At 33.5% G+C, this 18,202-nt stretch overlaps 1 protein-coding gene across 3 annotated transcripts in view; it reads right to left on the bottom strand.

Moving 5' to 3' along the window:
• The window catches only part of Il1rapl1 (interleukin 1 receptor accessory protein like 1), a 1,239,862-nt gene that overhangs the window by 586,315 nt on the left and 635,345 nt on the right, over positions 1-18,202 (bottom strand). For all 3 annotated transcript variants that reach the window (XM_063243102.1, XM_013146969.3, XM_063243101.1), the window contains one exon: positions 4,450-4,729. In XM_063243102.1, coding sequence (XP_063099172.1) covers positions 4,450-4,729 — 280 coding nt within the window. The remainder of the gene's footprint in view (positions 1-4,449; positions 4,730-18,202) is intronic.

The following is an 18,202-nucleotide window of genomic DNA, read 5'->3' as shown; positions in this document are numbered from 1 at the left end:
TGAACTTTGGTGTTCAAGTAGTAGAAAGTTTGAGCTTAGAACCATTTGACAACCAAGGTATCCCTGCACATGGAATTCATTAAGTATTTTTGGTAAATCATACTTACTTTCCAAGAAAAACAAGAAGAATAGGTCTCTAAGATGAATGCTGAACCTGAGTAAAGGAGTTTGATACTTACATGATACAACATGTTTTATATATAATTAAAAATTTGCTTTTATATATAATTAAAAATTTGTTTTTAAAACATACCATAACAAGGGAAAGTCACATTCTCAGTGGGTTTACTTTTTTGAAGACCATAATTAAACCTATTACATAGAAGTCATTATCCAGCTTTAAAGTCTTCAAAAGCTACTTGTGACATTAGGAATAAATTTTAACAGACTGGCAAAGATATGGAGCACTAGAAAAATTATTCAGTGCTGGTGAGAAGGAGAGACTCTAGATTGAACTCCAATACCCAAAACAAAACAAAAAATTAAATTAAATTAAAAAAAAAAACAGCAAAAAAACCCCTTGTTTTCCAACTTTCTGGTAAGTTCATTAGCAGTAACCACACCTGGAATAAACCTCATTTGCTATGCTAATGCCACTGCACAAAGGGTAGGATTATTAAATGTAACAAATATACCAGTCTTGGGCAGGATGTCACTATTGTTATGCAAGTGTGGAGGGAGGAGGTATATTTAGAAACTCTTTGCACCTTGTGCTCAATGTTGCTTTAAGTCCAAATTTTCTCTAAAAACCAGTCTATTTAAAAAAAAATCCTAGAAAGTGTTATCACACAAAAAACTTATAGTTTTTACAAATTGAAAATTTTCGTGGTGAAACATAAATATATATGCACAAATACTAGAAGAAAATGAATATTTACATAAAAATTTAACAAAATATACACTGAAAATTACAAGACATTGATAAAGAAAGAAAACATAAGTAAATCGAGGGTCAAACCATGCTTATACATGAAACATAATAAATATATTAGTTCTTCAGAAATCAATATATAGGTTTAACATGATTACTATCAAAATGTTTGAAAGGTATTTTAAACAGACCAGATCATGCTAAAATATACTTGAAAATAGCAGGTGCTACTATAGCTAAATAACTATAATTGTCATTTTTTCACAACAGATTTTAAAAGAAGAATTCATATTTTTCATGTTTTGACCTACTATATAGCTACACAAAAGAGGATGATATGGTAATAGAAGACAATTGGACACATATATATAAAATATAGAAAGCAAAAGTCAACCCACATAGCTATGCCCTATAGAGTATGAATAAAGGAGAAAAAGCAGTTCAACTGAACAAGTATAGTATTTTTTTTAAAAATGGTATTGGAGTAAAATCAACTCTATATAATAAAATTAAATTTCAACCTCTTTATCCCTTATACTTGATACAAATATTAACTCAGAATAAATGATACAATTAAATATTAAGTATAAAACAATAAAACTTCTGGCATTACCATTTTAAAAGTAAAAAAAAAAATAAAACAAGTGAAGTATTCAGGAATAAGGGTTAGGCAAAGATTCATAACTTATAACAAAATTATGAACCATAAATATAAAATTTATAATTTGAACTTCATCAAAATTAAGAAACCTTGTATTTAACCAACCACATTTAATCCAAAGAGAAATTCACAGACTATATACCAAAGAGTGGAAAACAATATTTCATAAAAAGGGAATATGAAAACTAGCAGGAGTAGCTAGCTTTTCTATTTTCAGGAAAAATGGACTTAAAGTCAATACTGATCATTAGAGGTAAAGAAGGCTACTACATATTGATTAAGAGAACCATTCCACAGAAAAATATGTCAAAGATGAGCATATATGCACCAAACATTAATACACCTGACTTTAAAAAAAAAAAACACTACTGGAAATTAAAGGTCAACTAAACATCAGCACAGTTATAGTAGGTAACCTCAACAGGAAACTAGCACAAATAGAAAAATCTCTTAGATAAAAGAATCAACAAATTCATGACAGAGTTAAATCATACCTATAAACAAAGAGAATTAACAGGCATTTCAAGAATATTCCACCCAACAACAACAGAACACACAATCTTCTCAGTAGTATATGGAACTTATTCCAAACTAGACCATGTATCAGCCCATAAACCATAGCTAAATAAGTACATGAAACATGAAAAATCAAAATTATTCCATGCATTTTAGCAAAACATAAGGAAATGAAACTGGTAATCATGCCAAAGGTAGCCTAAAAACAAAGCTACATATTTGCAAACCACCTATTTGAAAGAGAACTGGTATTTACACATTCAAAGATTTTTGAAAACTCAACAAAGGTTCCTGGTGGTGTAATTATTTGTATAACAGTTGTCAAACATGTCTGAAGCCCTGGGTTCTATCCTTAGTAGCAAAACAAACAAACAAAAACTGACCTTAACAAGAAGCACAATTAAAATTATACAGTTGACAAAAAACTGAATAGGAAATTTACCCAACACAGAGCTATTAGCCATTATTTAAAAATGCAAAATTAGGACCAGGGATTTAGCTCAGTTGCATCTGTGCCTGAATGGCAAGTGTGAGGTAGTGAGTTTGATCCTCAGTACCAAAAAAGAAAAAAAAAAAAAAAATACAAAATCAAATCATGAGATACCAAGATTAGCCTACCAGAATGGCTATAACTAAATACCATGACAATACCAAATATTGCAAGTATATGGAGAAACTGTCTCTTTTTAATGCTAAAAACATGATAAAGTTATTTTGGAAAAACAGTTTGATAATTTCTTATAAAACTGAATATGCAACTAACTTACAACTCATATTCATTTTTGGACATTTGGTTTGTGAATTTTCATAGAAGTTTTATTTTTAATGGTCACAAACTAAAAACCATCCAGATTACATGAAGAGAGCAAATAATCAAAGCATATTCCTTTTGTGGAACACTGTTCACCAGTAAAAGAAAAAAAAAAAAAAATTAAGTAGGCTTCCTGCAACACTCAGATGGATTTCAAAGGAATTATGTTGTGGTAAAGGGCAATTACAATGAATTATATACACTGTATGATCTCATTTATATTGCTTTATTGAATGGAAAAATTATTAATAACATATTAGTAATTGCCAGTTACTTGTGATGGGGATTAGGTAGAAATGGTATAGCTTCAAATGGGAACTATGGGTATTTCTTGAGAGGATGGCATTTTTTTAATCTTTATCATATGGAGCTCAATACTCTGATTATGATATTGTACTTCATCTTTGAAAAATGTTACTATTGAGCAAAGCTTAATTAAGGATACATGTGACCTCTCTATGTTAATTTCTGCAATTTAATATGATACAATAATTACCCCAAGAATAAAATTTTAGTGCAAATTATCATGTAAATGCTACCATTTGCAGAGCGAGGTAATGCTCATATGAACTCTAGCCAAGTGTATGTTTCAAACAACTAATGGGACATAACTCTGAAAAAAGGAATTTAAAAATTGAAGGTCAAGAGCAGAGAGAGATTTTTTTTTAAAATGTTTTTATGGATGGCAATAAAAGAAAGCAAAAAAAATTGGTTCATAGTTCTTCATTCACTTTTTCTTGCAAAACATTAAAACAAAAATTCAAGGACAGAACTCAGTTAAAAATGCCCATTATGATATAGAACACTCATAAAGGTATATTCTCTGACTAGCTAAATAAACGTGCTCCTTCTAGATGAAGAAGGGCTAAATGCTTAATGTGGTATTTTTAACTGCTTATGTGTTCCACAGATTACATAGATAGTATGTCAATGCACTGTGATTGAATAAACCGTGTATCTCTTTGACAATGATGTGCAGATTTGTGATGAGTTACCTTGAGGATAATGCCAATGATATTGTTGTTAACTTTAATAAGGACAATGAAAGACACAGCAAGATTTTGGTATTGATCCAGCAATTTTCATCAACAAAATGGTCTAGGATACAAACTTTGCATTTCCTAATGTGGCAGGACTGCTTTTCTCTTTTTGTTCCCATACACACGCCACCTAAATCATCTTTTCAGATGTGTGTGAACAAGAATTATCTCTGCTCTATGTCTCCGTGAAGGGTAATAACAAAATGTTACAACCCATTTAGCAATAAACTATGCATTCTTTCTGTAAGTCTTTGCTTACATTTTTATTTGCAACATTTACTTCCTGTATAAATTTTATTTCATAGTCTTTAGTAATTTCTGGGAACATACGTAGATACCCAGATGGTATCTCTTTTCTCCATAAGCTAGAAATAATGTTTCAGTATAAGTTCCAATTCTATCTTTTCATGACTTAGACTCCAAATTTTAGAAAGCAGCAATATATACAAATATTGAGACAGTACCTTCAGCAGAAAGAGACAGGGGAAGAATGTAAGAGAAAGTAGCATGCAATGTCACTGATTCACCAGTAATAGAATAGAAAGGATACCTGATGACACAAGCATAAAGTCCACTGTCCTGTAGCAGTGTTGGTCGGAACCAAATGGAGTCTTCTTCTTTGCTCATTCTACTTCCATCAAAGGCTATTGGTTCTTCAAAATCTCCAGGGCCAGAGCTCTTGTACCACATCAAACTGAGTCCAGCACTTTGGGCAAGGGAATAATTTGCTCTGATATAACCATAAAAGAGTGCACATTTGATTCGAACAGGTTCTCCCACCAAAACTTGGTATTTCTTAATGTCCACGGACCAGTCTGTGCATCCATCCGCTATAGTAAAAGAGAGAAGAAAAACATTAAAGAAAGTTAAGAAATGAGTCTATTCATTCTTTTTTTTAAACAAATATATGCTGAGCATCTATTTTGAGTCATTCTAGGTACAGATAATACAGCAATGAATAAAACTGAAAATAGTTTATCCTACTAATAAACACTGTATTGTTTCCTTGGTCTGATTCTGCTGGTAATTATTTTTAGTTTAGGGTAGTATGCTAGTTATTGACTTATGCCTTTGAATTCTAAATGAACTTTTAAAAACTGCTCTGTCAAAATAGATCTGCCTCTTTGACAATTTTTTTTTTTTTTTTTCTTTTCCTTGCTAGCTGGTATTGAAGCTTTGTCAGTAGAGGGTGCTAGGGAGACATTGCATGAGAAAAGGGTTTTGTTCCCTAATTCCAGCATGCTTGCTAAGACAATTCTTGCAGTGTGCAGGATTTCTCAAGCTCCTGGTTCCTCCAGTGAAGGACAATCAGCACTCTTCAAATTTTAAGCAAGTCTGAATCTAGACATTTATTTAGGAACAGATATCCAAGAACTTAAGAAGGAGAGTCTCTGGCAAATTCCTAAGGACTGATTCCTAACAAGTTATACAAGTGCAGAAAACTGATGACTTTCACCATTCATTCTCTTTTGAATGTGATACTCACTCATACAATAAAGCACTAAGCTGCAAGGTAATGACATTTAAAGAGATAACTACTGAGAGATAAAGTTAGATGAGTTCATGTGTTTGTGGCTCATCTAACAGTGTTATCGTCCTCAAAGGGTACAAAGAAACTTGTTCTTCTCTCTCTCTCCCCTTGTACATAAAAATAAAAGGGTGGATACGCACACAGGAACAAGATGGCTGGCTGTAAGCCAGCAAGAGCACCATCTCCAGAAACCAAATTGATCTTGAGTTTTTTCAACGCTACAACTAGGAGAAGTAAACTTCTACAGGGAAAGCAAACCAGTGCCTTTCAATATGCTATGGTGGCCTGAATAGAGTAATATTTCTTTCATTCTAACCAGTCCCTCCATGAATCAAATGTTATGGTATATTTAACAATTCTTTGTGTATTTCTTGGTTTAAATTACTTTGTAGCTTTTTTGTCTTTAATAAAAGCCAATAAAATGAGGAATAAATACAGCCAAACTGGAAAGAAAGAAAGAAAAGTGAGTTGAGCTCCAGCGCTGTTCTATCGTCAGAGACAGTGATAGCACTTTTTCCTGACTTTTGAGAGCATTGTGGGGAATATAAATACAACATAGTGGGAAATGAGAAAGGTTGGTAGGAAGTAAATTAAATTTTCTTTGTTTTCTGAAAGTACTGTTTTCTCAATGATATCCTTTCTTTTAAAAGTTCTGTTTTTCCCTCACCCATGAAAAACAACAGGTTGCAAATGGGCAAGTCAATCAAAATTATAATCATCATAAATAAGTTGTGTATTTTCTCTTTAGAGAGGGTCATTGTCTAACACTTAGCAATAAAATAAACTGAATGTTGCTCAGAAGATACCTCTGTTGATCAGAACGGCAAAGGCTTAAAAAACAGGACCTCTGACACAGTAACATTTAAGTCTTGTAAGAAAGGCTTAGTTGACCTTGAGTTAATAAAGGATAAGCTGAAGGCACTGAGAGCAACGTGAACTACATGTAATTCACGTGAAGCAAGATGACCCAGATGAAAAAGAAGGTATACATTAGAGCAAATAAAACACATACTAACATGTAGAATGAATTATTAATTTTACAATAATATCTAATAAACATTTAACTATGCACGAATGAGTTTAAACATTGTCATTTACTCTTCACAAAAGCATCCATTTGGCTTTGGAATGTGCTGTTCCCTCTATCTGAAACATTTATCACTACAAAATTGTATTGCTTCCTCTCTCCTTTCCTCCAAATATCACGTTCACAAAGAGGCCTTCCCTAACTGTCCTCTGTGAAACAATCTATTCCTGTTCAAATTGATTCAGTATCGGCATTGATATTCTTTCCATAGGACTTAGTTCTATCTGACATTATATTATATATCGATTTGTTGTTTGCTTTTTGTCTATTCCAAAAGAATTTAAGCCTCTGGCAATCAGAGACTTTGTCTTCTCAATTACTTGTTTGAAAGCACCAGAGTCTAGAAGTATCTGCAAAAGTGCTCAATACATTATTCACTAAATACATGAGTGAAAAAATAAACAGATTACCAAACAGTATATAAAGAAATTCCATGACATTTAATAAAAGATTAAAAATGATTAAGACATGTTGTGTAATAAACACATCATTATTCTGTAATACAAGCCTATACTAATAAAAAATAGTAAGTATGAATGTTGGTGGTTTCAGCAATTTAATAACCTAGAATTTATCCTCCCTACCACTGTGCATTTGGCTTCTTAATAAAGGTGTCAAATACATAAAATTATTTGATTTAGTTCATTTCAGTTATCAAATTTGAGGTTGTTTCTTATGAAAGTGTTTCAGTAAGGAACTATCTAAAATCAATCTGTAGGGATTTTTGTGGAAATCAACAATATGTGCATTGTTATCACCGTTATTATCATTTACAACTACAGAGTCAGCCTACTATACTAAAAAGGAAAGAAAGAACTACACAAACAGAGATATGAAGGTTATATAATTGCATGACATAATAATCAACACAGTTCTATATATTTGTCTCATTATATGAAAAGAATCCTAGGTTAGATTTTATTGCAAACAGTTACAATCCTGGTTATAAGCATTAAACTATTTTATTTTACTATTAATTGAATTATAAAGTAAGTCTAGAATCAAGTAATTGGTGCTAAAATTATTTGTCACACAAGATAGTGCTGCTTCTGAAAAACCTTCAAGGTAGCAGTTTAAAGAGTAAAATGAAAGTATTCAAAATCTCAGAAGATTTATAAAATAAAGCAAGATATTTGAAAGTAAAAAAAAAAAGATTTAGTATAGAAAGTTCTGAAATGTTCGCAAAAAACTAGATTAGAAGAACAGTGATAGAGTTGTATTGGACAAAAATAGATTTTAATAAACACTTTTGGAAGATGCTTAGTTAGGAAAATATTTTTAAAAAGCATAAACAATTCTGAAAATTGACATATTTAGTACTTAACTATTGACCATGCAAGAAAATTTAAAATGACAAGGACACTAGGCAAGGAGAAGCCAGGGGCAAGATGAAAAAATAACAGCACTGTGGGTAAGAGAGATGATAGATACACTGTATTCATTATAATGCGAAAATAATACTTTATGGTTTAGGAGGTATTACTATCATTTGAACAAGTATATTGTTTATAAATGAATTCAAAGAATTAAGCTGTTTTAACAATTTTTACTAAAACATAGAAAATACAGAAAAGGATTGTATGGGATATATTTAAATTTTGGTAAAAACATTTAAATAAAGGATAAAAGTGTATCAGTCTTCAAGAGTTACAATACATAATTTTTTACATGAAAAGTGATAACTGATATATTACTTTTGTTAATATTTATCTCTACATGTTCTCTTTCTCGTTCTGTATCAAATTTTTTCCTACAGCAGTTGAAAATAAACTAAATTGGAGTCATAATGTCATTTCACTATAAAATACTTCAATAATGCTTTATAAATACAGTCATTTTACTTATGTAAGCACAAATTATTTTTTTAAACAAAGTTTTGTGTAGTAAGACATCTCCCATCTTAAAAGGATATGCAATCTTATAAAACTTAACTCGATGAATAAAATATTTGTTAAGATAGTAGCTATTATTATTACTAACACTATTATTAAAATTTTTAGGTAATTATCTAGACCAGGAGTATTTAATCTGCTTTCCTTCTTTCAGAACAAAAATTTCTATAATGCCATCTCAGAGTTTTTTATTGTCCTCCTTGAATAGGATTCTAGGGAGGTACTCAAAGTCAATATTCATGTGCAGTATACATTCCTTTGTAACCAACAGAAGTTTATGAAAACATGAAATTATGTTGGGGAACAAGGGTAGAAAACATCACCTTCATTTTTTTTTTTACTTTAAAGAGAATAAAACAAAACAAAACAGAATAAAATAAATCAGAATAAAACAATGCAAGTAGCAGAGGACTTCAAAACAAGACAACAGAAGATCAACAGCAGCTACTGTAATATCTCTTGTTTTGTTCAGAACAGCTGTCCATACCTTCACACAGAATAAAATCAAACAAAAGAAAACAGAACAGAACCAATCAAAACAAAAGACATAAGCATTAAAGGGCTTCAAAACAAGATGACAGGAAATGAACAATGACTACCATGATTTCTCATTTTCCTCAAAATAGCTGTCCATACTATTCACATTAATCAAATCAAACAACAACAACAACAACAACAAAAAACCAGAATAAGACAGATCAAAACTAAAGAATGAAACCAGTATAGGATTTCAAAGCAAGATAAATGGAAACCAACATTGGTTACCATAATACATCCAATTATCTTCAGAACAGCTGCCCATATGATCACATATGATAAAATCTAACAAAACAAGACCAGATAGAATCAAACCTAACAAAATTATGAAAATGATACAGGAATTCAAAACAAGATAATAGGAAATTAACAGTGGTTACCATATTCCCTTTTTTGGCATTTGTTCCCTATCACTTTCATAATATCTATCGTGCTTTTTGGATCCCACTAACTCCTTGAGGATTTTATGTTAGGGAGATAGCTCAGTGTTCACCCACATGAGTCCAAACCATGAGCATGATCTTCATTTGCATCCATTTACCTGCAAGAGCCTTGAGATGATCCTATAGTTAGGATCCTATAGTTAGGTAGCTCTATTGCATCAAATTCCCATATCTTTTTTATCCATTCTGTGGTTGACAGGCAAGATATCATTGCTTTTTTCCTGGTTTCCTGTCATGGAGAACAATTGTTTTGTCTCTTTTGATTTTCAGTCCATGATTTTCTTTTTGAGTTAAACGTGTTTCTTCTATATAGAATAACAATAGATCTTGTTTCTTGATCCACTCTGTGTTTCTTTTTATTGGTGAATTCAGGCCATATACATTAATGATTACAACTGCCATGTATTGATTCATCTCTGCCATTTTTCCCTTCTGCTGTTGGTCCTCCATTTTCTCTCTTTTTCAACTGCATATCCTGTTTGGCAATCTTTCTATGCTGCTATTCCTGGAACCATGGTCATTTTTGTTTCTCTAGAGAATATCTTTCAGCACTATCTGTAGGGTTGATTTGGTGGTCATGAATTCCTTCAGTTCTTCTTTACCATGGAAGTATGTTATTTTTCCATCAATTCTGAAAGAAAGTTTTTCAGAGTAAATCAATTTGGGTTGGAAGTTTTCTTTCAGGATTTGAAACACTTCACTCCAAACTTTTCTTGACCTGATTGATGATTTGCATTGACAAGTCTGCCATTAGTCTGATTGGTTTTCCCTTAAAGGTGATCAGTTTATTTTCTCTAACAGCTTTTAATATTCTGCTTTTGGGAGAAATTTCTGGGGTTCTTGATTATTATATGTCTGTATCTAGATATTTTTGGTTATGGCTAGTTGGAGTGTTATATGCCTCGTTTATCTTATGTCAAATTCTTTTCCCATGATTGGGAAAGTTTCTGTTATTGCTTCTATAAATAGCATTTTTATTTCATTTTGTTTACCCTGGCTTCTTTGTTGATACCTGTCACTCTTAACTAATTTTTCTTTGTGTTGTCTTGCAGCACTGAATTGTTATTTCCAGGCTACTTTTTATTTTCAAGAGATCTTTCCTTTCAGAATCCTATCTTCAAGGTCTGAAAATCCATCTTCAGTGTCTTTCAAGTGGTTTTGACATCTTTCAATAGTTTTTAATTTCTTGGCTATCTTTTTGAAGCTGTTTCATGCATTGTAATTCTTTCCTACATCATTCATTCAATTTTCCATCATTTTATATGCTCTTTTTTATCTATATCTTCTTTAGATATGCTCAACAATTACTTCATTATGTTTATGATTTCTTCTTTTACCTGAGGCATTATTTCTGACCTGATAACCTTTACAGTGTGATGACATTGTTTCTTTATTTCAGTTGCTATCCGCTCAAAGATTTTAGGTGTGTGCTTTTCATTTTCTCCCATAACTGTGTCTCCCAGACTTGTTCTGTGTGGCCTGGAGATCTGATATTACCTTTTGTTCCTTCATCTTGACATTTTCCTGGTGTCCTCCTGTTAAGCCAGTTGCTGGGGACCCAGGCATTTCTCACATTTCCAGCCCCTCCATGCTGTAGAGGAATGGGACAGGCACCTGGTTCCCTGAACTAAGATTCCCAGGCAGACAGTGAGGTTCTTCAGACCGGTGCTGCTATAGTGAGGCTTTCCTGAGGGTCAGGGATGTTTGATGATGGGGCTGCTTCTCTCAGCCTGTAAATTTACATCAGGTCACCACCAGTGATGAGAGGTACACAGGGGTGTGTTTATGTGATACTCCCAGTGTACAGTGGCTGCCCGAAGGAAGCAAGGGTCTCCAATGGCAGACTGCATGTGCATGGGACATATCTGATTGTGTCTCTGCACATTTACTGGATGTCCACGGGAAGCAAGCCTTCCTACGGCATTGGTTGGTGCACAGGGGTGGATGTGGCTGCCTCCCTGCCTGCACTGGCTGACCACAAGCCTTTTTTTGTTGTTGTTTGTTGTTGTTGTTGTTGCTTCTACCCATAAAATTCCAGAAGCTTTACAAAGACAGTGATGGAACTGAGATTCAGAACGAATTCCCTTAGAGTTAATACTCAAGTATCACTTAATAAAAAAAAAAACGATATACATTAAATACTGTCAGTATTTTCAAATGAGATCAGTAAAAATATTTGTAATCAAGTCACTATTACTACATATATAAGAGCTCAAAATATTTCCTTAATAACGGGCTTAAAGGTTAAATGTTTTAGAAAAAGTCTAATCATAGAGCTTACACATATTGCATAACAATGTGAAAAAATAAGACTCAAAACTCTTTACTCATAAAGTATCTAATTTAATAGACATTGAAATAATTATAAAATAATTAAGATATTTTGTCCGTGTAGACAATGCTCCATCATGACTCCGTTTACTATACTGTTATATCCTATTGTCTCCAGCTCATTTGATGTTAAATGCTAGTACCTCAGTCATCCCCTCTACAAAATTATATTTGACTGATGAAAACCACTCTTCTCGGGAAGTTTCTCCTTCTTGAGTATGGCTCATTGCCAATAACTGACTGATGTGAACTTACAGGTCACTGTGTCTGTAGTGGAGTGAGTCTGTTGTGCAGTTTTTGCTTACATTTCCTTATGGATTATGTCAAAACTGAAGTTTACCTAAACCTTTCTCCTCACATAGTTTGTACTATCTATTTTCTTCCATTAGTTAAAGGTTTTTCCTGAAATACGCTCCCTTAGTCAATCATGTGCAGTCAAAATGATGTCTTGATTCCAGTTGCAGTAAGGTGTCCTAATATGGATTTATGTATTCATACACTGGGAATCAACATTGAGACTCTATCATAGGTAGTGAAGATACTAGGACTATGAGACCTAACCTTTTTCCCCCAAGAAACTTTCATAGATCAAAATTAAAATTACAACATTGGAATGCAATGAAAAAATTAACAAACTTCTTATGGTAGTATTCAAGGAAGGGGAAATGAGGAGGTGCATGTCACAATTTAGGAAGTTAGCCATAGAACAGGTCAGAAGGCTACTGATTTCAGGGGGACATGGAAGTAAAATACAGTAATAAGAGCTAGTATAGTTTTCTAACAACCAAAAAGTCTTTTTAATGCAGTAAATTTTTACATAAGTAAATAAGAAAGAAAGGTTGTAAAGTGGACAAATACACGTCATGGAGGTTCTTTTATGAGGTCCAATATTTGTGCTTCATTGCAAAATCAATGAGGTGATATTGAAGAGTTTAAGTATTTCTAGATATTCTACAGTGGATAAAGTTTTAGATAGAAAGATAAATTTGCGGGCTCTAGCTAGGAGAATGATATTACTGAAAGTCTACAGTCAGGCAATGGAAGTAGAGAAGAAATGAATTGAATGGCTTGAAGAAAGGTTTAAGAGGCAAAACTGGTGGAGTAGATAACTAAATTCAAGCAGTGAGGGAGAGGAATAATGTAAATTGACTTTGAAGTCATGTCTCATTGTAGATTGAAATATCATTCCCAGTCAACTATAAAATCAGCAATACCTCATTTGTCAAGTGGTGATGTCTTTGAAATGTATTTTTTATAATTTCTTCATTTGAAAACTCGAAGCAAAGCCAAAGTAGGGGAAAAATAAGTCTCAAAATACTGAACATATATGAGCATATGTATATTATTTTTCTCCTTTGATCTTTTTAAATTGTATGGCTGCAAACTAAATGTGTGGCATAAGACTTTAATTTTATTTTAATGCTGGTGTGTCTGGAAATGCCAATTTTAAGAAAGGGTTAAGGCTAGGGAGTATAGGACATTCACATAAGCTGTGACAAATATGAACCTGAGGCTGAGGTTAGGTTTTTAAATAGATGAAGTCTAGGGGCCGGGGTTTAGTTCAGCAGCACAAGCACCTGCCTGGCAAGTGTGAGGTCATGAGTTTGATCCCTGGTACCCAAAACAAACAAACAAACAAAGTCGGTACTTCATATGCACTGGATACTTCTCTCTAAACATAAGAACTCCATTTGGCTTCCTATTAAGAGGAAAGCACTAAATTGTTAGTGCCAATGGTTGCAAATCTCAGCCACAGCTAACAGTTTTGAGTTTATAAAATTTTTGTCCCTAACCTCATGTTTAAGAGCACATTTAGTTCGGTTAGAGTATTTTCAGACCTTTGCCTTTAAAATATATGTTGTGTAAAAATTTGGAAGAGTACTTTCAAATATTTTGGAGATATTTGGGTGGATGATAAGAATTTATCTTTCTCTGGAAGCTCTGCCAATTATAAGGAACCTAGTTTCTAGAAATCTCTCTGATAAAGTGTGGAAGTTATCATGTATCACCCTCTCAAAGTAGATCATCTGAAAGTGGGTACAGGCTTTGATGACCTATTAGCACATTTCTTCTGAAGTGTTATTCTCATTTGATGAGCAAACAGCTGGCCCCAAGGTAAATAAGATCCCAAGATCCTTAGCAGTACAGTTAACCCTACACCATAGATCTTAGTCTCCAGTGTCTAGCAGGTATTTCTAATTGCAACCCACAAAAACCTGTGCATTTCTGGTGGATGCTTTGTTAGAATTTGTTTTAAAGTATTTGTTTTCTAGTAATAAAAAGAAAGGAAAATGTAAGTGAGTAAAACAGAGAATAAAACTGTTCATCTACCCTTTTATTTATTCATTATCTTTTCTCAGTATTATGCATTTATACTTGATGCTTTGTAGTAATTGTATAACACTTCATAATATTACTATGTTATAATTTATTTAATTTTCCAGGTGTTAGCTGATTTTATGCTAGTTTTGCCTGTTATAAACAGTTTGGAGATAGAAACTTTCTGTACAAAATTCCACAGCCTTCTCCTTAAAAAAAAAAAAAAAAAGAAAGAAAAAGTGGCCATTCCTTTGAATATAACTTAGGAAGTGAAATTAGTGGAAAAATTAATACATTTTAAAGCGTTATAATATTTCCAGATAGATTTTCATAAATTGTCAAATATCTTTTCACAAAATCCATCTTCAGAAGCACCTATTTCACTATATGGCATAAGATTTTAACACTTATCATTATTTCTTAAGTTGACTGTGGAATAGACTTTTTACATCTTGTCTCAAAGTATAAAAATAGAACAATACCATAAGTACCACTCATCTCATAAGTAAACGGAAAACTCACGCAGCGATCACTTATCATCCCTAAAATTCTGGTTGAATTCATTATACATATATTTCTCCGTTCAATATTTCAAACTATTTTTACTGAAGGTTATAAGTAGCTCCATTTGCTTCCTTTTTTTTAAATGAAAGCTTGTGTTAACACAAGTTCTTCTATTTTTTAGCCTACTATACAAGGAAACATCTTAAAGTTGAGAAGATCAGTGATGCTTGGCACATACCATAAAGACAAAATAAAGCAGTAAAGCTTCCTGAAGCATGGAAAATGATGCCCAAATCTTCCGTACAATGCTCAAACTTAGCAAACCCTTAACTTCTTGATAGCTCCTGTTCTTAACTGTGATATCTCACCTGACCAATTACAAACTACAACAGTGTATTGTGTTTGACATTTTATCATTGCATTTATTACTTATCCTTTTACTTCAGTGGCCTACTTATCTCTTTAAACATTGTTTATATATATTACCTTTCACAGCCTCCATCGATGACAAGCAAATAGTGCACCTGATCTAACACTCATTCAAATCATGCAATAAGAAAAAGGGAAGCCATCATTTTTGAGCAACATGGGTTGATATAAAGCACACTTATAATCATTTCTTGCAGTTAACAGTTCCTTAGAGTCAACACCCCTTTTTGTGGTAGCAATGCTACCCTATTCCTAAGGCTCTGAGGTCTAGACCAACTAGAATTACGCTTTTTTATTCTTTCTGGGAAGTAACACGTGGGCTGAGCTTGAACAGCAGCTTTTTGATTGCGTTAGCAGTCTGGTTTTAGTCTCCCCTGCATGTAAATTTCCTTTCCATTTTTTCTTTTCTTTTCTTTTCTTTTCTTTTTTTTTTCTTTTCTTTTCCTTTCCTTTCCTTTATTCTTCATTTATGTGGTGGAAAGATTGAACCTAGAGCCTCACATAACCTAAGTAATCACTCTACCAATAATCTACATCCTCAGTACTTTCTTTTACAGACAACATATTTCTGCATTGCATAGACTAGCCTTGAACTTGCAACCCTCTACCTCAGCCTCTTGAGTAGCTGGCATTACAAATGTGTACCACTGTACCTGAGTGGTTTTGGAAATTTGAAGCATGTTAGGCTTATGATTAGCAAGGTTCTACTTTCAATTTGAGAGTAGTATTCATTTAGTGTCTTCAAACATAAGTTAGCCTTTTTTTTCCCGCCTTTTTTTTTTTTTTTTTTTTCTCTCTTTTTTCCGGTACCGGGGATTGAACTCACGATCGCCTCCTTGCAAGGCAGGTGCTTATGCGCTGAGCTAAAACCCCAGCCCCCTGGTTAGCTTTTTTTGTGATCAATTTGTAATATCCCTTGGATGATTCTTGTGCTAAAATACTTGCCCTGACCAATTAGTCATGCTCCCCAAGAAAACCAAAAGGAAATGTCCAGCTGTAAATGCAATGTTTTTAGATCCCAGAAATCCCATAGATTACCTCTAGTTTTACATTTTTGTGTCATGTAGCATGCCTTCCACAATTTTGGACCTATTTCTGTGTCATATCAGCTGTAGAATGTCCGAAGAAATTCAGTCTTGAATGTCAGACAGTCTTCTTGAGGCCTTGAGAAATTTACACTAGCTTCTCTGCACCTCACATTAAGCCATCATTTACTTACTCAGCATCCAGTATAGGACTGGGGATAGTGTAAGTGCTGATGGTACAGTAGTGAATAGAACTGAGTCCCAGATCTCACAGGGAAGGTAGACTACAGTCATAGCAATATAATGCACTGATAAGAACAATAAGCAGAATAAAAAGCTGGAGAACCTGGAGTGCTCAAAAAAACTGGCTATAGAAAATCTTTCTAAAAAAAGCTACCATTTGAGTAGAGAATGCTGGACAAATATATGTGTTAGCAGAATTCAAAACAGATGCTCTGAGATGAAAATTCCCTGTGTATGTTTTATAAGTGAGCAAGAAGGCTGGATAGATTAGTTAGAATGAGAGAGAGTGAGAGAGACCGAGAGTGAGAGTGAGAGTAAGAGTGAGAGTGAGAGTGCATGCGCACGCGAGAAAGAGAGAGAGAGAGAGAGAGAGAGAGAGAGAGAGAGAGAGAGAGAGAGAGATCCTGTTTTTTATTCAGCTATTAAAAAAAGAGAACCATCAGTACTTCTCAAGGTTGTGACAAAAACTAATGATAAAGACGCAATATGTCACATATTTTTTATTGGAGAAGCTGCCTTTTATGCATTTTGGCCTTTCCTGACATTGCCATTCTTTACTGGCTGGATTCTCTAACTGGCCATGCACAGTAACCACATACTATCGGCATTTTACAGTAGTTTTCCGGTGCTTTTTTAAAACATAAAATTAGAAGCTTGAAATAGCAAACATTTATTCTCTCACAATTCTGGAGCCTGAAGTCAAGGTGCCAGCAGGTGTATGGCATTCTGAAGGAGAACTGCTTCTGTGTCCTCCAGGATTCTCGTGATAGCTTGAAGATTTTGTTTGTGCACCATTACCATCTCTGACTCCACCTTCTCATTGTAACTGCCCTGTGTGTTTGTACGTCTGTATTCTTCTCCTGGTTTTATAAGGAAACCACTCATTAAATTTAGGGACTACACTACTCCAGTATGACCTCATCTTGTAGTAGCTGATTACATCTGAAAAGACCTGGTAATTTATTTCCCGTAAAGCTCACATTCTGAAGTTCAGAGATGTGCATGAATCGTGGGAGGTGTTATTTAGCTTAGTATATATTTGACCCCAGTTTGATTAGTAGATAGCCATCTCTGTATAAACAAGCAGACTGGGAAAGTGAGCATGGTTTTGAATGAAGTAGAATAAAGAACTTAATCAAATTCTTCTAATTATAATTTAACTGAAGGACACATTGGGATCTGTGTGAATCAAAATAACTATATTTAAGTAACAGTATTTGCATTCTCTTTGTAGACATAACGATTGAGTTGGAAATGTATGTAATAATAATGAAAGATATTAAATGCAGTCTAGACAAAACAGATTCAAATTCAAAGCCCAGCCATTTCAAGGTCAAGCATATCACATAAGCTCTCAGTATTTAATTTCTGTGCCTTAAAGAATCTTCCCTGTAGGGTGGTTCTGGAGTTGATAAATGAAATTGCCCTTTCCTTGGACTTGTATGTTTGTATCTACTGCAGTCCTCAGAGCTTAGGGCAAGTGAAAGATAGCAGATCGTGAGTTTTCAGGGCCCCAAAGGAGAAAAACACAACATCTATTTCTCAAATAATTGGCCTGAAAAACAGCATGCTAGTGAACTAGGGCTTCTTACAGCCTTAGATTCAAATCAACAGACAGACTAGCAGTTCTTCAAATACCATGGGCCAACATCCACAATAATGACAAAATCCTGACCTGACCCTGAATACTTGTTTAATCTTACCAGTCATTGTTCCATATGAAATCTCCTGGATTTGCCTTTTAAAGCCCACATTTGCCTTAGGCCTGGACAAAAATCTTCATAAGTGTTCCTATTTTATGTAAGGATGTATGTTTGTGAAAATCGTCAATATTTTAAGTTAATTTTCTCTGAGCCATACTTTGACAGTTAGTCTGTCCTTCTATATATGATCATGCTTTATTTTAAATAAATCCAACAGAAGATCTTCTATATTTTACCCTTTACTTTCCTTTCAATTTAA

The sequence above is a fragment of the Cavia porcellus genome, unplaced genomic scaffold, assembly GCF_034190915.1.
Source record: "Cavia porcellus strain 051 isolate PalLab524CR breed Dunkin Hartley unplaced genomic scaffold, mCavPor4.1 scaffold_33, whole genome shotgun sequence".
In the NCBI taxonomy this organism is placed as follows: domain Eukaryota; kingdom Metazoa; phylum Chordata; class Mammalia; order Rodentia; family Caviidae; genus Cavia; species Cavia porcellus.
Note: the sequence above shows the minus strand (reverse complement) of the source record. Positions and strands in the feature narration are given on the sequence as shown.